Raw genomic sequence first — 23,794 nt, forward strand, 5'->3', positions numbered from 1 at the left:
GGAGATTCTGTGAAAATGTGGCCGAAATAATATCTATAATAAAACGGCCGGAAGCAGTGGCTTCCTTGGCTTGGTCCAAGGGCCGCCTCTGCTTGCTAAGCGTCTAATCAATCTGGACCGTCGGATTTCCATGATCACAATACTCTGCATGAAACTTCTTTTTTTGTTAAAAGGTAAATATCATAAAAATGAACAAAAAAATTTACAAAGTAATATTTTAGGTTTGAACCATCTTAACAAAAAGAAAAAAAAATAAGATGAATCACTGAAAATAAATACTAACAAGAAAGCCTATCGCAGCCACATCGCCATGAGCTTGCTGAAAGGTTTCCTTAGTTTTCTGGATGAGATGATGTTTTTCAGTCTGTCAATATTATGGAACACCGCATAATGGATGTTTGATTGTGTATGAGGTTCGTTCCTTTGCTTCCACAGGTGGAACTTCCTTTCACTCTTAACACTGATGATTATATCGCGTCACTAACCGCCTCCGAGCCTAGAATCCGACACATCAGCCTCCCAGAGGTCCAAGGCACGCCCACCACCCAGACCGACTTCTTAGGCTTGGTCAACAGAAACATACCCACTATCAGGAAAACCATCCTAGATTTGGTCTCATCATCGTCCCAACGCCATGTGGTCGCTGGCTTGATTCTTGATTTCTTCTGCGTCGGTATGATCGACATAGCCCGTTTTGAAAACATTCCTTGTTACATCTACATGGCGGCAATTTTTGCTTACTTGGGAATTCTACGTTATCTCCGGTAGCGTCACCACTAAAGTTCGACTTGAGTTCCAACGAGAAAGAGTTATCGATTCCGGTTTTCCTGAACAAAGTTCCTGGTAGAACCGGAATAATCAGGAAGAAGGTTAAACACATTTCAGCATTGGCGAGAAAAGCTCTTGATGGAGGATCGTCTATGGTGGCTACAAGAGATTTTATCAGTGACGTTCTTGGGGACCACTTTTAATGTCATCAACAATATCTTAATGAGAATTAATAAGAAGTTTTTTCGACAAGAGGACATTTAAAACATTTTATGACAAAGAGATGCACATGAAAAACACACACATTGGACATGTCACACACGCTCAGAACAAATGGTGTGAAATGTGATAAGTTTATGTACACCACTAGAACAAACAAACCTCCAACACAGAAAAGAAATGGTGAAAGAAACAGAGCTTATCTTCATCCCAGTTCCTTCCACAGGCCACCTTCTCGTCAACATCGAGTTCGCCAAGCGTCTCATCAGTTTCGACAATCGGATCAACACCATCACCATCCTCCAATTACACTCACCGACCAGCCCGAACGCGTCAGTTTTCGCCAGATCTCTCGTAGCTTCACAGCCCCAGATCCGCCTCCACGACCTCCCCCTTCTCGACGATCCTCCCCCGTTGGATCTCTACTACAGAGCTCCCGAAGCCTTCATAGTCCAGCTCGTCAAGAGAACCACTCCTCTGATCAAAGAAGCCGTCTCCAGCATCGTCGATTCGCGTACTAACTCTCGTGTAGCTGGTTTGGTTCTTGATTTCTTCTGCAACACGTTGATTAAAGATGTAGGCGACGAGCTTAACCTCCCTTCTTACATATTCCTAACGTGCAACGCTAGATACTTGGGTATGATGAAATATCTCCCGGATCGGCATCGGAGAGTCGGGTCGAAGCTCGATTGGAGCTCCGGAGATGAGGAGTTAGCGATTCCTGGATTCGTTCACCCTGTTCCGGCGAAGTTTCTGCCGTCGGGTTTGTTCAATGAAGAAGCTTATTACGAGGCTTACGTTGAGCTATCGCCGAGTTTCGGTAAAGCGAAGGGTATTTTGGTAAATTCGGTAGCGGAGATTGAGCCGTATACGTTCGGGTATTTCTCTCGGCAGGAGAATTATCCTACGGTGTACCCGGTCGGACCGATTCTCAGCTTGGAGGATCGAGCGAGTCCTAAGGAAGAGGAGGAGGCTGGGGATCGAGATGGGATCGTGAGATGGCTTGAGGATCAGCCGGAGTGTTCGGTGGTGTTCCTCTGTTTTGGGAGCAATGGAAGCGTTGATGAGTTGCAAGCGAAGGAGATAGCTCAAGCGCTTGAAGTTGTCGGGTGTAGATTTCTATGGTCAATCCGGACAAGTGTCGTAGGGACTAAACCGACCGATGTGTTGCCGGAGGGTTTCATGGGCCGTATGGCGGGTAGGGGATTGGTTTGTGGTTGGGCCCCGCAAGTGGAAGTGCTGGAACATCAGGCGATTGGAGGGTTCGTGTCTCACTGTGGTTGGAACTCCACGCTTGAGAGCTTGTGGTTCGGTGTTCCCGTCGCCACGTGGCCCATGTACGCTGAGCAACAGCTGAACGCGTTCACGTTGGTGAAGGAGTTGGGGTTAGCTGTGGATCTACGGATGGATTACGTGTCTGGTCGTGGAGGTTTAGTGACTTGTGACGAGATAGCAAGAGCCATCAGGTCTTTGATGAACGATGGGGAAGGGAGGAGGGTTAAGGTGAAGGAGATGTCTGATGCGGCGAGGAAGGCTGTGATGGATGGAGGATCGTCTTCTTTGGCGACGGCTCGATTCATTGATGAGTTGGTGGAAGATGGTTCATGCTAGTTCAAGTGCAGTTCAACACTCTGATTCTTTTTTTCACCGACGAAGAAACTTATTTGTAAAACGAAAATTGTGGCTTAACAGTATGGACATTGTTTGAATAAAAGTTTGGTATTTTTTCAGGTCGGTTTGAACTGGTTCATAGTACAGAAGTGTGGTTGTAACTTGTTGGTGTTGAGGAAGAGACTGAATTCAGCTACAAGGTACTTAAACACGTTTTAGATAATGTAGCACTCACATCAAATCATTTGAGGTAAATAGATCAGAACGCTTAAAGATATTAAGACTCCTTACCAACCATTCAAGTCGAATGTTTGGATGATTACTAATCCATTATCCATGTACAATTTTATGGATGATAAGTTAAAATAAGCTTGCAAACTGAAAATAGATAGAACCTCTATGTTCTACCTGTATAAGAAAAAATGCCCAGAATTGGAACTATTAGCTGTAGTCTACAAGATCGAGAAGCCTCTCAAGGTCTTCTTCTGCTTTTTTTAAAAGAAAAAAAATTGTTGTCTTCAGCTTAGAAACATGACTATGACATTTTGGCTCTGGCAAAGACCACTCCAGCAAACAAACCTGTTAAACCAAAATAAACATACACCAATTTATATCCAATTCATTCATTCCCACCTCAACTCACCAAAGAAAAACAGAGCATATAACCGGAACCGGTCATCGTTTGTGCTCTGCTTCTGCAGAACAGTTTTACTTACCAAAAAGTATGCTGAACAAATTTGGGAGACTCAGAGGGACATTGAAGAGTACAAGGCCAGATAATGATATCGGAAGCTTGTTTAACGAACCCACCAGACTGTCCACATGATAGAAAGAACATCATACCGTTATAACCCACTTACAAATGAAAGATTATAAGGAAATGTTTCTTTCTGTAGTCGGAAAGAGAGGTACCTGTATGTTGTGGGTCCGGTTTGATGCAAGAACCACATCGAAGTGAAGCTGATGGCTAAACCGAGGAAGCCGCTTGCTGTTGCGGCTACCCAAAACATTGCATCTTGTGTCACATCCCTGCCAAAAGTGTAAAACACAACGAACGTAAGGATAAGAAAATGACAAGATACTAAATTTCAGGACAGGTGTAGGTCGATTTTAATAGTTCTTACGTGCTTATTACGTATCTCCATTCACCCAATAAGATGACAAGGATTATACCAAAAGGTAGTGACAAGAGATTATTCAGCAGCACCATTGACACCTCATTAAGGGATCCAGATTTTGTGGACTGTTTTGCTTTATCCATGACTCGGCGCAGAGTAAGCTGAGACAAAGAGTTGAACAAGATCATCATTATAGAGAAGTGTCTATATGAGAGAGATGCAGAAGATTGGATATTCCAGTTCCAAAAGCGTGGACTTACTGAATAACTTGCGGTTAGAACGCAGTTGGCGGTCTGCCATGTGTACCCTACAACATTAAATGTGAGATCCGTGATGCCACCGCTGATTGCAGAGATGATCTACAGTGCAAACTCTTAGTTGGTATCATTTTTTTACATCAGACAGGGGTTGCTACAGATGTGCGATTTTAACTTACCATCATGAACATTGCAGCCCAAACCTTGTTGTTCTGCCTTTTTCGGAACATGTATAACTCCCCTATCGCTGTAATAATATTCGTTGCATTCTTCAGAATAGTCACCATAGCAACGTTTATGTATTTCAAACTGAAAAGGAAACGTAATGTTGCATAAGTCTCAAGCACTACAACAGATTCTTAAAATGACAAAGCGTTGAAACCTTACCTGTACATTCCCGAGATGAGCATGCCAACAAAGATAACATTAACAGGCATCCATACTCTTATCAACTTCCAGTTAAACTTTTCCACTGAAACCACTCCAGAGAACTTTAGCAGAGCTACCACCAAACAGCTGATCAAGTTCTGATAAACACCAAAGTATATATAATCTTTTGTCAAATCACCATAATAAAGGCAAGGAATCTTGTTCATGATTATCATGGATCAGTATCTGTTACTTGATACAACATCAAAGAGACTCCTGCGTTGAAATTATAGCTGGAGAGAACAATCTTGTTCATGATTATCATGCTGCAAGAAGAGATGCAGTAAGCCGCTCCAGAAACAAGAGGTCCTGACTGTTTCACTGAACTGTGGTCACGTCTGTTACCTCCACCAGCCGGAAGATACCTCCGTCTCCATCTAAGAAACCTTCATCAAGAAAATCAAAAAAAAAAAAATTTTAATTCAATTTTCCTTAAAAGACAATCTAAGCCTAAGCAATATTATACTACCTTTCACTAAAGCCCCTACGCTCGAAACTCTTCTCGTTGCCGTTGATATGATCGAGAAGTTGATGAACAATACTAGCATTATCACTGAAACGATTCAGCTCCGATTCGTCGTGATCTACATCGCAAACAATCGCTTCACGTTCCACATCAGTCATATCTTCAAAAAGTTCCTGCAAGCCAGAGTTTTCTCACATGATGATCGCATCCGGAATTACGAAGAAAGAAATCGCTAATTGAAGTTGATGATTGATTACCTGGAGAAGAAGAATCGCAGATTCGTTCTCTTCCCTCTCCCCTCTCCCCTCAATTCGCGGAATCGAAGATACGTATACGAGTAAGGGAAGATGATTGCACTTTTTATCAGCTCGATAATGGCGGGAAACACGGCGCGTAGATTTGATTCGAAAGCTGTACGATCGGGTAGTGGGAATCAGATCTTCGCCGCTTTGTGTGAAGAGGAAAAGCGGCGACGAAGGAGGTTAAAGTGACCTTTTTAGGAAACACGCAAAGCGTAAGAGGGCGAGGAGGAACGTGGTGTGGGAGCGAGAGTACCGAGGTAGAGGGCGTAACCGTCCATGTTAAGTCTCCAGCTTCAATGTTACTCTTTTAATGGTATTTTTTAAGATCAGCCATGAAGGCGATGACGATATATTGATATGTGTTAGAAAACTTAGAGGCTTGAGGCAATGCCGGAATCCATGGCGGGAAGATTGCCGCTGGCTGTGGACGAGTAGTGTTTTTAAACATGGGCTTGGGCTCTGTGATTTGAGCTTAACCTTTTGGGGCTTTGGCTTTGTGATCGATCACTTTTTTATTATTTACTCTAACCATCCCGACATGTATTTCGTTCCCTCGGGTAAATACTTATATTCGATTTTGATCGAGATTCGAGATATAAGATATTAGTGGACCGAAACACATTAGCAAATTGATGTATATTTATAACTATAGACGATTAGTGGGAGTTTCAACTTTTAAGTAGACCGTGAAACATCTGCATAAAGAGATTAGTCGTATTAGGCTAATGGAATTGTTAACACACGCGCACATTATATATTGTATGGTTCAGGTGTTGGTGTACCATCCATTGAAGGTGCATATATATCATTTTATATAGTAGCAGATGTTATTATTATATAACCTTTTGGATAAACTAATTTTTAGTTTACTTTTAGTAGATAAGATCATGTTACATGCTGATATTTAAATATAGTTATTGCATATTTAACATTCGGTAGTTTTTCTGAATGTTCATGAATAGCAAATCTCTAGACAGAGCAAGAGGACGATGATAACTGATTTCATATATTTACTTTTACTATTGCCATAGTACACATCAACAGAAAGTCACATAGAGACTTAAAGACATTTCTTGCAATATTCTCACAAATAAGCAAATAGATATAGACAATGAACAACGGGGGACAACGGATTTGGGAGAGATGAAACTTATTAAGAAGTAGAGTTTGATCTGGTGAAGGAGGACGATGAGTTGATGAACTCTATGCAGTCTTCTATAGCCTTTGATCTATGACTGTCATTGCTTATTGGCATGATCGACGGCTGAGATCTCCCTGAGGAAGAAGAAGAAGAAGAAGAAACCTTGGAAGGTGGAGATTTTCTCTTCTTCCGCATCACCACCAGACGCAAACCTTTTGCAAATTTACAGCCAAGATGCTTGATCAGTCTTGCTGCTGTGGCTTCTGTTTTCCTCGGCAACCTCAATCCGCAGCTCGTTGTGCATCCTGGGTTCTTACCACCATAAGGTCCCTTGGTGGCGGTTTGCTTAACCAAAGCATCTCTCTGAACCGGTCTAGTGTTGATTCGTTTTGTTCCAGTAGCTGACATAACAAAGATTGAGTGAGAGACATGGCACCAATATCAGGATACTGAGAGATATATAAGGGCATGAAGCTGAAGAAAAAATAGTGCTAATAGTTCAGGCAAAGAAGAGAAAAGACATGATTAGATGTATTCATAACATCATTACACTTAGGCCATGATTAAGCACTCTAGACATAAACAGATAAACAATTTGTAAAAGTGTAACTTTCCGGTCCTATAATACAAAGAACTGTAGTTAAAGTGGATCTACAAAGTTTCATAAAGAGAGCTGTGGGCAAGAGCAAAAAGAGAAGACTAGGTTTAGTTTAAATTTTTTCATTCTTTTTCTTACGGTCCACAGAGGGAATAAACCTTTTGTTTAAGTGAATGAAAAGGTTCTTTATTATGAAGCAACCATTTGGTATCATTCTTCTTTGATATTCACTCATGTGTGCACCAAAACAATCTGAAAAAGTTAATTTTTTTACTCCAGGAGAGGCCAAATACAAACGCACCTTAATGGATGGCAGGTTCCTTTCACGAGTCTGCGGCTACCAAAAAGGAGAAAAAAACAAGATAGTGGTAAGCACAAGAATATGGGAAAAGCTTATAAGAACCAGGGAGTGTCAGGACAGAAATAGAAGATCACACTTTGAGTGATTTTACATGTGCGAACATTCCATAGGGATCAGAACAATAGTTTCTGTAGTATAAAGTAAAGTGATTAGATGCTAATGGCATGTGATTGACTGACATATATGACTGGCTTCAAAAATGCCAATACGCAAAAGAATGCAGTAGCAAAACTGATATGTCGCATCGTCAAAAAAAAAGAAAAGGGAAGAATAGATCTAGCACCAACCGTATGCATAACATTTTAACCCAAAAAACGATGAGAGAAGACATCTTTTCAGTACTGTGATGAGCATAATCCAACCATATCCCTCAATGAACTAGTTTTTGATGCAAGGAGGTCTCTGGTTTCAATATTACAATTCACAAGGGAGATACTGCAGACTCACACATTGGTATCACCAAACAGGGACTGGATCCACATGATAATTATGCACAAATCTTTAACCAACCCAAAAGTTTCTCCGGAGCTGCAAGAGGTATGACAATTCATGTCTGAGACAGGGCATACTACCACACCTAATCTGAGCTTGGGACAAACAGTAAATGAGTACAGAAGAGATCCACACTAGAACATTAAACCCTAAGAATCCAATAGCTTGGTTCAATAATTTGAAAGAAACATTGCAAGAAGTTGAAAGAAGATAAGATACTAGAGATCTTTTTAGAAACATTTACAAAGATTCTGTTCTTCAGACACATAAAGAGAAACAGAATACATATAGACTACATATCATTATCCTCAAAGGCTAATAATACTTTCCATCACCCATTACTTTGGTGATCTATAAACACCAACATGGAAAGGTAAATCTGATGATAGCAACACACAGTTATGAAATTTCCACATCTTTTTTTTTCCAGCTCCTCTTCTAACATTCACGGCGATAATCACGTGCATAGCTGCAGCTCGGCCTAGCTCCAAACTCGCTCTCAGACGACCTCTCCGCAACAGCTCTCTCTTCCCCCAAGCTCATCCCGCCCATCGTCCTCTGCAACTGCCTGTGATCATAAGGAGAGTAATCCACCGGCGCAGATGGGCCACCTGGCACTCCGTAACTGGGGAATCGCGAGGCCACAGGTGGAACCTCGTTCACCGGAAACGCATCTACCGGAGCTGATGGTGGCCCGCTCGGCTGTGGAGCCTCGTTCGCCGGAAAGGCATCAACAGGAGCTTGTGGCGGCGGCCCACTAGGCGGTGGTGCGTAGTTGGGAAAGCGAGGAAGAGGATTGTGATCGACGGGAGCAGATGGGACACTTGGCAGGCTGTAATTGGAGGCACGATCGTACATCGCACGTGGCGGAGGAGGAGGAGGAGGGTAATAGAATCTGGAATAGTAGTCATCGGGGAAGGGATAAAGAGACGGCGAGAAGTCTCTGTAGTCTCGGTGAGGAGCGGGAGAGGCGATCGGAGCTGGGGAGTAATAACTGTTTCCTTGAGGGGCATAAGGGTAATTTTGGGGTTGGATCGGCCGCTTCTTGATCTCGAGCTTCAAGCGTATCTTCCCTTGCGTCCGACCCGAGGGACGGAACAGCTCAAGCGAGTTGATCTTTTCGGGAAACGTCATCGCTCCCTCGGAGTCGACCAGGCGAACCAGAGGAAACCTAACCGATCCGGCGAGGGATTTCGCAAGATCCGGAGAATTGGAATGGAGAATCTCGATGCTGAGGACCGATTCGTGGACGGATCTGGTGAGAGGAAGAGTGATCCGCTCGTTCCATACCGGTTTGGTTGAATCGTCGGAGCGAGTGGAGAGGCGGTGATCTGGGTCGAGGTAGAGAACCACGTAGGGTTTCAGGTCTCCGTTACGCCAGTTGACGTTCTTCAAGTGTTTGGCTGAGACGACGGTGACGATTAGGTCTAGCGGCTCCGAGGAAGCCATGATACGCTGCGTTTTGAGGTGATACGGTGGTTTTCGCGGCGGTATTAGCTTAGCTTTAACGTGCACTCGTATGAAAAGCTGTAGCTTTATCGTTTATCCCAAAGTTTTGAACTTATGTCTTTCCTACTTTAAACCTGCTTACTCGAAGAGAGGCTTTTACTCTGTCGTAGATTTATTTTATTACGCGAAAGGGGTACCAATATCCTTGTGTCCACACAGATGCTTATTAATAACAAAGTTTTAAAAGTCTCTAACCCTCTGGTTTAGAAAGAGGTTTTTGACACTGTCTCACTAGACACTACGCAGCTAGTTATTTAAGACGCGAAAGGGGTATTAATATCCTTGTGTCCAAACAGATACCCTTTCACTATGCTTCTTCTTCTTCGCTGTGATAGGTCAGTCAAGCAAAGCAACAATGGCTTCCTCTGCAACAGCGCCAAACTCACTATCCTTCTTCTCCTCCTCTCACCAAATCCCCAAAACCCACATTTCCATAGCGAAATCAAGCTCCGGTAAAGTATCAAAATCCCTATCCGTCGTATCCCAGCTCGCGACGCTACCGATAATCTCATTCGAGGGAGATAAAATCGGCGAGACGTATCTCGACCTCAAAACCGCGCCGGAGGAAACCGCGCGCTCCGTCGTCCACCGCGCCATCGTGACGGACTTGCAGAACAAGCGGCGAGGGACGGCGTCGACGCTGACTCGCGGCGAAGTTCGCGGCGGCGGAATCAAGCCTTACGCGCAGAAGAAGACGGGCAACGCGAGGCGCGGGTCTCAGAGGACGCCGCTGCGTCCCGGCGGAGGCGTGCGTGGTGTTCGGGCCGAAACCGAGAGACTGGTCGATCAAGATCAACAGAAAGGAGAAGAGGCTGGCGATATCGACGGCGATAGCGAGTGCGGCGAGTTCGGAAGGCGCGATTGTGGTGGAGTTCGAGAAGCCGAGAACGAAGGAGTTTTTGGCAGCGATGAAGAGGTGGGGGTTGGATCCGAAGGAGAAAGCGATGTTCTTGATGGTGGATGTGGAGGACAACGTGGCGAAGTCGAGCAGGAACATAGGGACGTTGAGGATGCTGACGCCGAGGACTTTGAATCTGTTTGATGTTTTGAATTCTGATAAGCTTGTGCTTACGCCTGCTGCGGTGGAGTTCCTGAATGCTAAGCGGAGGAAACAGAGGACGAAGATGAAGATGACATGGAAGGTTAGTGCTTTGAACTTGTCCTTGAAAGGAACTTGCTTTGACAAGATTTAGTGCTCTGCGTCATCTTTTTATTGACTGGTTTCGCTGGTTGAAGTTGAAATCTTTGTTAAGTAGAATATGATTTGTAGATGATGCGTTGGTATTATGAATGCTTCCCACGTTCTTTTGTCTGGTTTCATTGCTTGAAGTTGAAATCTTTACTAAGTGGAATTGTGTTTTATAAATGATGTATTGATATTGGGAACTTTTCTACTTTCTTTTTGGTTTTATGAAGGGGCAGAGGAAGCTGCAGAATGAGCAGGAGAGATCCAAATGGTGCAAGTGTAGCTTATGAGTTTCACCCCTTCTCTTTCCTTTTTGTGGTAACAAGAGAGAATGTACATTTAACATCAAAGAGAAGCGTTCCCAATTTCTTTCTCGTTACTCATTTTGTGCCCAACCCTCACTGACGTTAGACGCCATGAACCCAACTCTCAAAAGCCTATAGGAGGGAATCATCTCGTATATGACTGAATACAAGTGAGTTGTTGGTTTCTTGTTCTCTAGCCAAAACCGAGTAAGAGTGATTATAGTCCAAGACAGAGTACCTTACTCATAAGGTTTTGGTTGTTTTCATCGCTCCCCAAGTCTGTCATATTTAGGACTAGCAAGGATTCAGTTTATTAGCATGGAACATGGCATTTTAGCGAGTATGTTGATATGCATCTTGGTCCTGAAATTTATAACTGCTCTCACACCAATCTGTTAGAAAGTAGAACTCTGTTTTTTTCCCTTGTGAAGATGGACCTAAAACAGAAAAGAAAAGGACTAAAAAAAGAAAAGAAAAGCTTGTTATGGGTCATAATGATGGGCTTAATAAAATGAATCCACTCTGCAAAAGGAGGGAAATCGACGCCGGTCTTTAGAATATTGCAAGAAAACCCAGAAACTTTCACCAAACGTGCAAAATTTAACTTTTTAAGAACTACAAAGCAAACCTTCAGCTTTTACAATTGCAGAAACACCCACCCACTGGCGCGCTGGCGGGAAGCAAATGTCATAAAATTGCGAAATCCCGCCAGAAAAGTAAAAAGCTTATAAACTGAACACTCTGCTTTCTAAACCTTTTCTTTCCCAAACCCTAGTCAATCGATTCGAATTCTGAGCTCTGATACCACGAAAATGTTGGAGCTACGTCTTGTTCAGGGCTCTCTCTTGAAGAAGGTTCTAGAATCGATCAAGGATCTCGTCAACGACGCCAACTTCGACTGCTCCAGCACCGGCTTCTCCCTCCAAGCCATGGACTCCAGCCACGTGGCGCTCGTCTCTCTCCTTCTAAGATCCGAAGGCTTCGAGCACTACAGGTGCGATCGTAACCTCTCCATGGGGATGAATCTCGGCAACATGTCTAAGATGCTCAAATGCGCCGGAAACGATGACATCATCACCATCAAAGCTGACGACGGCGGCGACACCGTCACATTCATGTTCGAGAGTCCCAGTAAGATTCTCAAAATCATCCTTTGCGTTTTTTTACCGCTGCCAGTAAAAAAACAAAAAAAAATAGTTTTAACTGTGGTAATTATTATTTACAGAGCAAGACAAGATTGCAGATTTTGAAATGAAGCTGATGGATATAGACAGTGAGCATCTGGGTATACCTGATGCTGAATACCAGTCCATTGTGAGGATGCCTTCCAATGAGTTCTCAAGGATTTGCAAAGATCTCAGTAGCATTGGTGACACTGGTAAACACTCTCATTGCTGATGTTGCTAAACTGATTTTTGATTCGTCTAGTCATTTTAAAAATTAGTCTAGGCGCCTTACTAATTAATATTCTCATATAACAGCTGCCTAAAGATTTCTTGAATATTGGTCTATAGAGAGACTGATATAGTTGTGACTTTGATGGTATTGTTTTTAGTTGTGATCTCGGTGACTAAAGAAGGAGTCAAGTTTTCTACTGCTGGTGACATTGGGACAGCTAACATTGTGTTACGACAGAACACAACTGTAGACAAGGTATGACTATCTCTATGTCTGAACTTTACATATGCGCTGATTGATTGCATCAATTGCTGAGATTTTTGTGTGGTTGCAGCCGGAAGATGCAATTGTGATAGAGATGAAGGAACCAGTGTCACTCTCATTTGCCCTGAGGTACATGAATTCCTTCACAAAGGCAACTCCGTTGTCAGACACGGTGACGATCAGCTTATCGTCGGAGCTCCCAGTTGTGGTGGAGTATAAAGTGGCTGAGATGGGTTACATTCGTTACTACTTGGCTCCTAAGATTGAAGAAGATGAAGAAGACACCAAGGCCTAAGACCCCTTTGTATCCAGAACTTCTTCTGTCCGTCCTAAAATGTCCAAAGATTCATGATGTTTTTGTGTGATTCCATTAAATTACCCTTTAGAATCAGTTGTTTTGTTTGACTTGGTATGTTCTAATGACATGTTTGGTAAAGTTAGTGCTGTTTGAAACTCCTACGACTCATCTATAAAAGGCAAACATGGATGCAAATGTCAGAGTGTAGCAAAGGCCCCCCCATAGAGGCTGATAGTGATAGCTAATAGGTGATTGATATGCACTCACGGGTCTATTCAAATAGTGGGAGGTAAACGCAAAAGTCAAAGATGGGTTGAATTTGCCTTTGGACGTATGTAGTCATGTTCACATCTTACAACTCTATTCTAGGTAAAGTCCTCAATGAAGCTATTTAAACTCTAGTAGGAACCAATCCTCAATTTCTAACTAAAACACAGAAAAAAAAAAACTTTAAAAATGAGAACCAGCGAGAGAAGGTGGTGGTGGGTGAAAAGACAGAAGCAGATAGCTTCGGTTTTCATAACAGTGACAATGATGCTTCACTTTCAAATGAAAGGATGTGTAGGCTGTCTGGAAACTGAACGGACTGGTCTATTGCGACTCAAGTCCTATCTCAAGAATCTACTTGATGAAGGAGAAGAGGATAGTATTCTCAAGTCATGGACTCGTGATGGTGATTGTTGCATTTGGGAGAGAGTAAAGTGTAGTGACGCTAATGGTGGCCACGTCGTCGATCTCTCACTCGGTCGACTCATACCCGTCGGGTTCGAGTCGGAAACTAGGCTTTTAAACCTGTCTGTGCTCCATAGTTTTCCTCAAATCCAAAGCCTTAACCTTTCCTGGAACTGGTTCACCGGTTTGTCTGATCACGTCCATGGTACGTCCTTTTAACCGAGATTCACTTGCTAATTTGCTATCCTTTGGTCTAATGTTATGCAAGCAACAATTATAGATACCGGTTGACGGTTAAACCGAAAGTTTCTTAGTTAATTAGGAAAATCGGTTAATTCAAAGCGGTGTTTACCAAATACATTTTTTTTTACATTAACCAAACACATATTCAGTGTCACGAAATAAAACATTAGGATGTATAGATTTCGAGTTAGAGATTTTTGATGCTCGTGTGAGTAAAGGTGAATAATAAATAGTGCACATAAGATGTTCGACGTTTTGTTCGAAAGAGAATTTTAGTTCACTGTATTTATGTTTCCAGGTTATAAGAGCTTTGGGACACTGGAGAAGCTCATCACCATAGATTTCTCCCACAATATGTTCGACAACACTATTGTTCCTTTCTTAAGTGCCGCAACATCGATTGAGGCTCTATATCTTGAGTCTAATTATATGGAAGGTGTCTTTCCTCCTCAAGGTTATGCATTTCTTCTAAATGTTTTTTATTCTTATTTCTAGGAAAAACATTTTATGTATAATTGAATTGGAGATGATCTTAACGGCTTCTTGTTTTGGTGCGTGTGGCAGGACTTTCAAACATGACAAACTTGAAAGTGTTGAACTTGAAGGACAACAGTTTCAGCTTCTTGTCTGGTCAAGGTAAATATATGTTAACAAAAAACAAATGTAGTTTTGTCGTTACAAAAGGAAAGAGAACTAAAAGAGACATTGAGATGCAGGTTTAGCCGGTTTTAGAGAACTAGAAGTACTGGATCTCAGTTTCAATGGTGTCAACGACTCTGAGGCTAGTCACAGTGAGTGGCTATCTACCAACTTTCTAAAATCAATTATCTCTGCTGACTTATGACGTCACTTATTATGGTATCATAATGTGTTTGTTGGTGCAGAGTATAGCACGGCGAAACTGAAAACACTAGATCTTACTTACAATCTATTTTCAGATTTTTCTCAATTAAAAGGTAGAGCGAGAGAGTGCCATGAAATTACCAACTACGTAGATGATTTTGATCCGTTTATGTCAACTGACTAATTAGAACTTGTTTTGTTTTCAGGTTTAGAAAATCTGCAAGAGTTAGCAGTCTTGAAATTACGAGGCAATAGATTCAACCACAGGTTTTCTTCTCATGGTAAGTGTGCAAACTGTTCTTGCAGGAAGAGACTTACAAATATATTCTGGATTTTTTCATAAGAATGTTTATTTTTGCGCATGCAGCACTGAAAGATTTGAAGAAGTTGCAAGAACTGGATCTCAGTGACAACCTGTTCACAGATTTGGGTAAGATATGTATATAGACATATAGAAACTTGCTCGCTCTAACATAAACACCACAACTGTTCTAATCTGTCTAGTTGAAATATTGCATAGACGTTTGTAGGATCTTTTTAAACTCATGTCACGTATAAGAGTAGAAGTGAGAAGAGGCTTGAATTTAGAGTTGTTCAGGAAGTGGATCGTACAACTCTTTATTTATTTGCATCTGAATGTTCTTCCAACTGCAGGTTTAGCGATTCCTACATCTTTGCAAGTATTGGATCTCAAAAGGAACCGATTGTCTTTGACCAATGAAGGTGAAATATTACAATCTTTTGATCTGTTCTGGTCTATCTTTCATTATCCTATAGATTGCTTGGTCTAAGCTTAAGAGACATAGATATGTTGTGAGATCATAAGATAATCAAATGAGTTCCATGGCTACGATGGAATTTATATATATAATTTCTTTTTTGCTAATATAGACTAATATCTGCTCTTTAATTGTTATCTACTCTCCTTACAGGCTATTTAGGGATATGCAGGCTAATGAATCTCAGGGAGCTGGATTTGAGCAGCAATGCTTTGACAGATCTTCCTTATTGTCTGAGTAACTTAACCGGACTTCGTACTCTTGATCTATCCAACAACCAATTGAACGGAAACCTGTCTTCCTTGGTGTTTGGTCTGCCATCAGAACTCGAGTACTTGTCCCTTCTTGATAATAACTTCAACGGTTCATTCATTCTCAACTCACTGGTCAATCAAACAAGACTCACCGTATTCAAATTGTCATCAATACTCGGTACGATCCAAGTTCAAACCGAGAGTTCTTGGGCTCCATTGTTTCGGCTGAAGATCTTGCATCTATCGAACTGCAGTCTCGGCAGCAACATGCTCGGCTTTCTCCTGCATCAGCGTGACTTGTGTTTCGTCGATCTCTCTCATAACAATCTGACAGGAACATTCCCAACATGGGTTGTGAAGAACAACACAAAGCTCCAGACTATTCTACTAAGTGGGAACTCATTGACAAAGCTTCAACTACCTAGTCATGTTCATGGCTTGCAAGTTCTCGATATCTCGAGTAATATGATCTTCGGTTCAGTTCAAGAAGACATAGGGATTGTGTTTCCAAACCTGAGGTACATGAACTTTTCTTTAAACCACTTTCAAGGAACCATTCCGTCCTCCATCGGCGAGATGAAAAGCCTACAAGTCTTGGACATGTCTTCTAACGGTCTTCATGGGCAGCTACCTAAAACGTTTCTAGGTGGTTGCTACTCTCTGAAGGTTCTAAAACTCTCCAACAACCAACTACAAGGGGAAGTATTTCCAAAGCACGCAAATCTAACTGGTTTAGTTGGGCTTTATCTTGATGGCAACAACTTTACTGGGAGTCTTGGAATGGGGTTACTGAACTCAAAGAAGCTAACTCTTTTGGATATATCAGATAATATGTTTTCCGGCATGCTTCCGCTTTGGATTGGTAGGATGTCAAGCCTTTCCTACCTATACATGAGTGGAAACCAGCTTAAAGGTCCTTTCCCGTTTCAACTACAGAGTCGTTGGGTTGAAGTTATGGACATCTCACACAACAGCTTCTCTGGTCCAATACCAAGTAACGTGAAGTTTCCAACTCTCAGAGAACTGAGACTACAAAACAATGAGTTCACAGGCTCAGTTCCAGGCAATGTATTCAACGCTGCAGCATTAGAGGTGCTTGATCTGCGGAACAACAAATTTTCTGGAATAGTATTGAACACTATTGACGAGGCATCTAAGTTACGTGTTCTGCTTCTACGGAATAACAGCTTTCAAAGTCACATATCTGAGAAAATATGCCAGCTCAGTGAAGTTGGTCTTCTAGACTTATCTCACAACAGATTCAGAGGCGCTATACCATTATGTTTCAGTAAAATGTCTTTTGGTGCAGAAGGTTATGAGCGTGTCACGTCACTCGTTGCAGTTTTTGACCTCTCGGACATCACATTTTTGCGAAACTGTCAGTACGCATCACATCTCAACTTGGATGATAGTGTCAGGAATGGCTATCAAGCGAAACCTGCGACCATAGTGGATTTTTTAACTAAAAGCAGGTATGAAGCATATCAAGGTGATATACTTGGGTACATGCATGGTTTGGATTTGTCGAGCAACGAGCTATCAAGTTCGATTCCAGATGAGATTGGAGATCTTTTGAATATCAGATCACTGAATCTGTCGAGTAACCGCCTCACGGGATCCATACCAGATAGCATTTCGAAGCTGGAGGGGTTAGAGAGTCTTGATGTGTCCAATAATAAGCTGAGTGGAAGCATTCCTCCTTTGCTAGCTGATCTCAACAGCTTAGGATACTTTGATGTGTCGTTTAACAATTTATCTGGTGAAATCCCTTTCAAAGGCCATCTTGTGACCTTTGACGAAACGAGTTACAGAGGTAATGCTCATCTCTGTGGACTTCCTACTAATAAAAGTTGCAACATCGAGAGAGTCAGAGAGCCAAGTGTATCAAACCGGGCCAATGAGGGAGAAGAAGAAGAGGGTGATGGTGTAATAGATATTGTGTGGTTTTATTGGACGTGTGGTGCAGTCTACATCACCACATCATTGGCCTTGTTTGCGTTTCTCTGCATAGACTCACGCTGGTCCCGTGAGTGGTTTTATCGTGTTGATTTCTTGGTTTATCATCTTCAACGTTTCAAGGATGGTTTCATCTGCAAATGATTCCGTGGGTCAGCCCAAGGTACAATATCTTCATATACTCATCTTTGTATAAAAGCTGTCATGTTTGGTATTATTTGTGTTGTAATATGTTTGAATAAGGACAATCTGATTAGCCTATGATCATTGTATTCAATACCAGGTATATACATGATACATTTCATGTCAACAGTTCTAATAAATCAATATACTTCTCCTTTTTCAATTGCTTTTGCTCAACCGTCCACGCTGTTTTGAAGGTGTGAACTTTAAGTAGGCTTATGGAGGTAGATTTGAAGAATTTTTGGCTAATGGAAAGAAAATTGAATCCGTCCAAGTTGGTCCAGTTATATCTCTGGTTTTGAGTTGCCATGGTATGAAAAGAACTTAGAGTGGACCCTCCTGATTCGATTGTACCATGATATTTATTGACATACTAAACCAACAAAATGTGTAACATGATGGATGTTAAAAAGTCAGGGGACATCATCATTGGTTTAGGACTTGTCCTGGGGAGTTATTGGACCTACCACCTCTTACAAATCTTCAATCTGCTAATTTCTAATTTAGTTTGTGTACCACAGGCAGAAAATGATAATGAGAACACATGAGAGAAACTGGTGGTGGGTTAAGGAGAAGAAGCAGATGGCTTTGGTGTTGTTCATGATAGTAACATTGATGCTTCAACTCCAGATGAAAGGATGTGTAGGTTGTCTGGAAACTGAGCGGATGGGTCTGTTGCAACTCAAGTCCTATCTCAAGAATGGTTTTGAAGTAGAAGAAGAAAGCATGATGAAATCATGGAGTCATGATGATCCTAGCAGTGATTGCTGCCACTGGGAAAGGGTAAAGTGTAGTGACGCTACCGGTGGCCACGTAGTCCACCTCTCGCTTAATGGACTCATACCCAACAATGAGTTAGAAAACCAGTCTCTTAATCTGTCTTTGCTCCATAGCTTCCCTCGACTCCAAAGTCTTGACCTTTCATACAATAAGTTCAGTGACTTGTTTGTTCCCATCAATGGTACCGTTCTTGTCTTTTTTTTTCTAGAAAGTCACCATTTTTCTTGCATGAAGAGATTAACGTCTTATGGAAAGAAATGGAATATATGTTTCCTTCTTTGAGAATGATACTTGTGTTGTTGCAAGAACCGGATCTAAGTAATAATGGATTTGCCGACTTAGACAAGCTAGGTAAGATGGTCGTATACATAACCAAAAGAATAATTGAACATCTAGACCGGTTAGTGAAAAAGAAGAGAAGCAGGTAGTGACAAGGATTCTAGATAGTGTTTGGTGTGCTGAATATTTTCTTGTTAGTGGAGAATGCAAGAGTTTAGTTTTAGATGCCTGATGGAGCATGCAAGACTTTAATATTAACTATTTATCATCTATCCTTTCAATTGCAGGTGCACTGATTCCTTCATCTTTACACGTACTGGATCTTGCAAACAATCAATTATCATCGACCCCAAAAGGTGAAATATTACAAATCGTTTCTGTATTATCTTTCTCTCATCTTTGCATATCAGTCTCAGGTGTGATCATCCTCTAATAAGTCTTATTTGGACTAATTTCAGGCTACTTAGAGATTTGCGCATTACTGAATCTTCAAGAGCTGGATTTAAGCTCCAATGCTTTGACAAATACTCCTAATTGTCTGGCTAACTTAACCCGTCTTCGAACTCTTGATCTATCCGAAAACCAAATGAGTGGAGACTTGTCTTCCTTTGTATCTGCTCTACCATCAACACTTGAGTACTTGTCCCTTTTTGAGAATAACTTCAACGGGTCGTTCTCGTTCAGTTCACTGGCCAATCACACAAGACTCACAGTATTCAAGCTATCATCGAAACTTGGTACGATCCAAGCTCAGGGTGAAAGCTCCTGGCTTCCACCGTTTCAGTTGAAGATACTAAAGCTAAATAAACTCAATACTGGCAGCGCAATCCCTAGCTTTCTTGCTCATCAACATGACTTACGCTCCATTCATATTACTTATAGCCAGTTGAAAGGAGCATTTCCGGGCTGGCTTGTGCAGAATAATACAAGGCTGGAGGATATTAGATTAAACAACAATTTGTTGTCAGAGTTTCGACTACCTTCAGGGCTTGTTCATGGCGGGCTACAAGCTCTTGATATCTCGAGTAACAGGATATATCATCATTCACTTCCAGAAGACATTGGGATTGTTTTTCCACATCTCAAGTTTATGAACTTTTCTTCAAATCATAATCGTGGAACCATTCCATCTTCTATGGGCGAGATGAAAAGTCTACAACACTTGGACATGTCCTCTAACCGTCTATATGGGCAGCTACCCAAAACGTTTTTACGTGGCTGCTACTCGCTACTGATCCTGAGGCTCTCCAATAACCGACTCCAGGGGAAAGTATTCCCGAGACATGCAAATCTTACTAGTCTACAATGGTTGTTGCTTGATGGAAACAATTTTAATGGGAGTCTCGAGAAAGGTTTGTTGAACTCAAAGTATCTAGCTCTGTTGGACATATCAGATAATAGCTTTTCCGGCACACTTCCATATTGGATAGGTAAATTCTCATGCCTATCCCATCTATACATGAGGGGAAACAAGCTAAAAGGTCAGGTGCCTCATCAACTACAAAATCTACAGCTTGTGGTTTTAGACATGTCAAACAACAGCTTTTCTGGTTCCATTCCAAGGAATCTTAATGTTAAATATCTCAGAGAATTAAGGCTACATAGCAATCAGTTTATGGGCTCAGTTCCGAGCTATTTATTCAAGGCTAAGGTATTACAGGTGCTCGATCTGCGGCACAACAGTCTTTCTGGAACGATCCTGAATACTACTATCGGAAATACATCTGACATACGTGCTCTTCTTCTACAGAATAATAGCTTTCAGACTCATATCCCTGAGAAAATATGTCAGCTAAGTATTGTTAGCCTCTTGGACTTATCTCACAACAAATTCAAAGGTGCCATACCCTCATGTTTTGGTAAAATGTCTTTTGGTGCCCAAACCTACGACAGTATATTCAGGATATATGGTTACGTAGTAGGGTTCCCGTTCGTCCAAAGTAGGAGCTATACATCAGCTCTTGACCTTCTTGATATCGAAGTAGGTGTTGAAGTTCAGTCAAAAGAAACTACAGTTAATTTTCTATCGAAAAGCAGATATGAAACATATCAAGGTGATATTCTTGGCTATATGAATGGTCTGGATTTGTCAAGCAACCAATTATCCGGTGAGATTCCAGTTGAAGTTTGGGATCTTCAGAACATAAGATCCCTGAATTTTTCGAGCAACCACCTCATCGGCTCCATACCAGATAGCATTTCAAATCTGAAGAATTTGGAGAGTCTGGATTTATCTAACAATAAGCTACATGGAAACATCCCTCCTCAGCTAGCCGATCTCGACAGTTTGGGATACTTCAATGTCTCATATAACAATCTATCTGGTGAAATCCCTTTCAAAGCCCATCTTATGACCTTTGAAGCAACAAGTTACAGAGGCAATCCTCATCTCTGTGGACTTCCTACTAGAGCTGTCAAATGGGAAAGCCCATGTCCATTAGCCCATATCCGTTTGTCCATTTATAGTTTGTGGACAGAGAGTGACCATGTCCATTAAGGATCAGTCCATTAAAGACCATGTCCATCAGAATCCATATTTATATGGGCTGCCATGGAATCCATTAGTGACCATTTATGAAATTTTTTAATTTCAATATAAAAACTTATAAATACAAATACAAGTAATTAATATTAAAATTCATTAATAAATCCACAAGTACAATAATATATAAGTTCGAAATACCATAACATAGGATAAATTTTTCAGTTTTGGCGAGAAAATTCGATTTCGTGGTTTTGCCGGGAAAACTCGATCTATCGGTTTTAGCGGGAAAACTCGATTTTACGGTTTTACCGGAAAAACTCGATTTTACGGTTTTACCGGAAAAACTCGATTTTACGGTTTTGGCGGGAAAACTCGATTTTACGGTTTTGGTGGGAAAACTCGATTTTACGGTTTTGGCGGGAAAACTCAATTTTACGGTTTTGGCGGGAAAACTCGATTTTACGGTTTTGGCGGGAAAACTCGATTTCCCTGTTTTAGCTAGAAACCCCGATTTCTCAGTTTTGGAAGAAAACCCGATTTTACGGTTTTGACGATTTTACGGTTTTAGCGGAAAAACTCGATCTACCGGTTTTAGCGGGAAAACTCGATTTCCCGATTTTGGAGGAAAACCCGATTTTACGGTTTTGGCGATTTTACGGTTTTAGCGGAAAACTCAATTTCCCGATTTTGGCGGGAAAACTCAATTTCCCGATTTTGGCGGGAAAACTCGATTTCCCGATTTTGGCGGAAAAATCCGATTTCTCAGTTTCAGCGGAAAAATCCGATTTTACGGTTTTTGTGATTTTACGATTTTGACGGAGAAAATTCGATTTCCCGATTTTGGCAAAAAATCCGATTGCTCGGTTTTGGCAAAAAAATCTGATTTATCGGGTTTGATGGGAAAACTCAATTTTTTGTCCATTGGACAATCCATGTCCATAAAACCCAAAACCCATAAAGACCATTTTTAAAATGGTCATCCATATTTTATCCATTCATAACCCATGGAAAAAATGGGTGTGTCCATATTAAGTCCATTTAAATATGGACGTGGACGACCAATGGACAACCCGCCCATTTGACACCTATACTTCCTACCAATAAAAGTTGCAACCTCGAGAGAGCCACAGATCCAAGTGTATCAAACCGAGCTGAAGAGGAAGACGAAGAGGGTGGTGGTGTGATAGATATGGTGTGGTTTTATTGGACGTGTGGTGCAGTATACATCTCCACATTGTTGTCCTTGTTTGCGTTTCTATGCATAGACTCACGTTGGTCCTGTGAATGGTTTTATCGTGTTGATCTCTTGGTTCATCATCTTCAACGCTTCAAGGATGGCTTCATCTGCAACTGAAGATGCAGTAGGTCATCCCAAGGTATACTGTTACCATATACACTACTCTTTGTATTTGTGTTGTATTATATTTGAATATATGGACAATCTGAATAATATTCAAAGTGCTATTTGTGTTGTATTATATTTGAATGTGGACAATCTGAATAAATAATTTTCAAAATTAAAATATAAATAAAATTGGTGTTTCCGTTTTTACCTCGTGAGCACAGAGAGAAAATAGAAAGAAGTGTAAAACAAAACGTTTTCTATTATTGTTCCTTGTGGCTTGCTCAAGGGGTAAACATTCTAATTTCTAGGGTTTCGATTTAGACCTTGGATTCCTTTGATCTCTATCTCCACAGGTGTATCCAGACGCTAGGATTTGAGAAGACAATGGCGAATAGATTAGACAATGAGTATGATTACCTGTTCAAGGTCGTCCTAATCGGTGACTCCGGTGTTGGCAAATCCAACATTCTCTCCAGATTCACCAGAAACGAGTTCTGTCTCGAATCCAAATCCACCATTGGCGTTGAGTTCGCCACCAGGACATTACAGGTGATCATTGTAACAGATTCGAACATGGCTTCTTGTTATTTTTGTTAGATCAGATCTGAAGATGATGAATGTATCGTATCTGTTTTGCATAGGTTGAAGGCAAAACAGTGAAGGCTCAGATATGGGACACAGCGGGACAAGAGCGTTACAGAGCGATCACAAGCGCCTACTACAGAGGAGCTGTTGGAGCTCTTCTCGTCTACGACATAACCAAGAGACAGACCTTCGAGAATGTGCTGAGATGGTTACACGAGCTTAGGGATCACGCTGATTCCAACATTGTGATCATGATGGCTGGAAACAAATCAGATCTAAACCACCTGAGATCTGTTGCTGATGAGGATGGTCGGTCTTTGGCTGAGAAGGAAGGTTTGTCGTTTCTCGAGACGTCTGCTTTAGAGGCGAGTAACATCGAGAAAGCGTTTCAGACGATCTTGTCTGATATTTATCATATCATAAGCAAGAAAGCGTTGGCGGCACAAGAAGCTGCGGGTAATCTTCCGGGGCAAGGAACTGCTATTAACATATCGGAGTCATCTGTAGATAACAGGAAAGGATGCTGTTCTACTTAGTCATCTACTTATCTCTTCCAGCTATAGCAGCAATGACTAATCATTTCAATTAATCACGTTTGTTTTCAAGAATATCTATTTTGAACTTCTTTTTTTATTAGCATACATTTTTCATTTCAGTTGTTTGTTTTG

At 41.5% G+C, this 23,794-nt stretch overlaps 8 protein-coding genes and 1 pseudogene across 12 annotated transcripts; 6 read left to right on the forward strand and 3 right to left on the reverse strand.

Moving 5' to 3' along the window:
• The first annotated feature begins 1,060 nt into the window (after nucleotides 1-1,060).
• On the forward strand, nucleotides 1,061-4,250 carry LOC108859985 (flavonol 3-O-glucosyltransferase UGT71C4). Of its 2 annotated transcripts, XR_008946149.1 has the most exons (3): nucleotides 1,061-2,603; nucleotides 2,719-2,798; nucleotides 3,495-4,250. XR_008946149.1 is itself a non-coding variant. In XM_018633888.2 (2 exons), exon 1 carries the CDS (start codon nucleotides 1,168-1,170, stop codon nucleotides 2,596-2,598), a length of 1,431 nt encoding a protein of 476 aa, XP_018489390.1. In that variant the 5' UTR covers nucleotides 1,061-1,167; the 3' UTR covers nucleotides 2,599-2,603; nucleotides 2,719-2,801. The 2 variants fall into 2 exon arrangements, 1 of the variants encoding a protein (XP_018489390.1); XM_018633888.2 differs by lacking the exon at nucleotides 3,495-4,250 and having other exon boundaries at nucleotides 2,719-2,801.
• Nucleotides 2,814-5,687, reverse strand: LOC108859986 (GDP-mannose transporter GONST2-like). Its single transcript, XM_018633890.2, has 10 exons — nucleotides 5,126-5,687; nucleotides 4,872-5,041; nucleotides 4,596-4,788; nucleotides 4,361-4,500; nucleotides 4,153-4,282; nucleotides 3,977-4,075; nucleotides 3,723-3,877; nucleotides 3,511-3,627; nucleotides 3,315-3,412; nucleotides 2,814-3,177 (listed from the first exon to the last, which is right to left on the reverse strand). Exons 2-10 carry the CDS (start codon nucleotides 5,024-5,026, stop codon nucleotides 3,134-3,136), a joined length of 1,131 nt encoding a protein of 376 aa, XP_018489392.1. The 5' UTR covers nucleotides 5,027-5,041; nucleotides 5,126-5,687; the 3' UTR covers nucleotides 2,814-3,133.
• Nucleotides 5,688-6,127: 440 nt separating this feature from the next.
• LOC108859996 (josephin-like protein) lies at nucleotides 6,128-7,175 on the reverse strand. Its single transcript, XM_018633906.2, has one exon. It carries the CDS (start codon nucleotides 6,717-6,719, stop codon nucleotides 6,324-6,326), a length of 396 nt encoding a protein of 131 aa, XP_018489408.1. The 5' UTR covers nucleotides 6,720-7,175; the 3' UTR covers nucleotides 6,128-6,323.
• A 784-nt stretch (nucleotides 7,176-7,959) lies between these two features.
• LOC108859988 (actin cytoskeleton-regulatory complex protein PAN1) lies at nucleotides 7,960-9,340 on the reverse strand. The gene has a single exon (XM_018633891.2). The coding sequence runs from the start codon at nucleotides 9,209-9,211 to the stop codon at nucleotides 8,201-8,203; it is 1,011 nt and encodes a 336-aa protein (XP_018489393.1). The 5' UTR covers nucleotides 9,212-9,340; the 3' UTR covers nucleotides 7,960-8,200.
• Nucleotides 9,341-9,577: 237 nt separating this feature from the next.
• LOC108859990 (50S ribosomal protein L4, chloroplastic-like) lies at nucleotides 9,578-10,418 on the forward strand (annotated as a pseudogene).
• A 1,086-nt stretch (nucleotides 10,419-11,504) lies between these two features.
• On the forward strand, nucleotides 11,505-12,877 carry LOC108832540 (proliferating cell nuclear antigen). The gene is made up of 4 exons (XM_057011029.1): nucleotides 11,505-11,893; nucleotides 11,988-12,140; nucleotides 12,318-12,415; nucleotides 12,495-12,877. Exons 1-4 carry the CDS (start codon nucleotides 11,575-11,577, stop codon nucleotides 12,717-12,719), a joined length of 795 nt encoding a protein of 264 aa, XP_056867009.1. The 5' UTR covers nucleotides 11,505-11,574; the 3' UTR covers nucleotides 12,720-12,877.
• Nucleotides 12,878-13,162: 285 nt separating this feature from the next.
• Nucleotides 13,163-18,312, forward strand: LOC108863174 (receptor-like protein 1). 3 transcript variants are annotated; one of them, XM_018637506.2, is made up of 10 exons: nucleotides 13,163-13,599; nucleotides 13,936-14,091; nucleotides 14,202-14,273; nucleotides 14,354-14,428; nucleotides 14,522-14,593; nucleotides 14,687-14,761; nucleotides 14,848-14,910; nucleotides 15,135-15,203; nucleotides 15,413-17,632; nucleotides 18,174-18,312. In XM_018637506.2, exons 1-9 carry the CDS (start codon nucleotides 13,179-13,181, stop codon nucleotides 17,611-17,613), a joined length of 3,204 nt encoding a protein of 1,067 aa, XP_018493008.1. In that variant the 5' UTR covers nucleotides 13,163-13,178; the 3' UTR covers nucleotides 17,614-17,632; nucleotides 18,174-18,312. The 3 variants fall into 3 exon arrangements, with proteins under 3 accessions (XP_018493008.1, XP_018493007.1, XP_018493009.1); XM_018637505.2 differs by lacking the exon at nucleotides 18,174-18,312 and having other exon boundaries at nucleotides 15,413-17,815; XM_018637507.2 differs by lacking the exons at nucleotides 13,163-13,599; nucleotides 18,174-18,312 and adding an exon at nucleotides 13,664-13,855 and having other exon boundaries at nucleotides 15,413-17,815.
• On the forward strand, nucleotides 18,181-21,208 carry LOC108863176 (receptor-like protein 1). The gene is made up of 3 exons (XM_018637508.2): nucleotides 18,181-18,613; nucleotides 18,999-19,067; nucleotides 19,170-21,208. The coding sequence occupies exons 1-3, from the start codon at nucleotides 18,181-18,183 to the stop codon at nucleotides 21,206-21,208; spliced, it is 2,541 nt and encodes an 846-aa protein (XP_018493010.2).
• A 1,224-nt stretch (nucleotides 21,209-22,432) lies between these two features.
• LOC108863177 (ras-related protein RABA2b) lies at nucleotides 22,433-23,765 on the forward strand. Of its 2 annotated transcripts, XM_057011031.1 has the most exons (3): nucleotides 22,433-22,572; nucleotides 22,895-23,090; nucleotides 23,183-23,765. In XM_057011031.1, exons 2-3 carry the CDS (start codon nucleotides 22,926-22,928, stop codon nucleotides 23,660-23,662), a joined length of 645 nt encoding a protein of 214 aa, XP_056867011.1. In that variant the 5' UTR covers nucleotides 22,433-22,572; nucleotides 22,895-22,925; the 3' UTR covers nucleotides 23,663-23,765. The 2 variants fall into 2 exon arrangements, with proteins under 2 accessions (XP_056867011.1, XP_056867010.1); XM_057011030.1 differs by having other exon boundaries at nucleotides 22,554-23,090.
• Nucleotides 23,766-23,794: the final 29 nt, after the last annotated feature.

The sequence above is a fragment of the Raphanus sativus genome, chromosome 5, assembly GCF_000801105.2.
Source record: "Raphanus sativus cultivar WK10039 chromosome 5, ASM80110v3, whole genome shotgun sequence".
NCBI classification, from domain to species: Eukaryota; Viridiplantae; Streptophyta; class Magnoliopsida; order Brassicales; family Brassicaceae; genus Raphanus; species Raphanus sativus.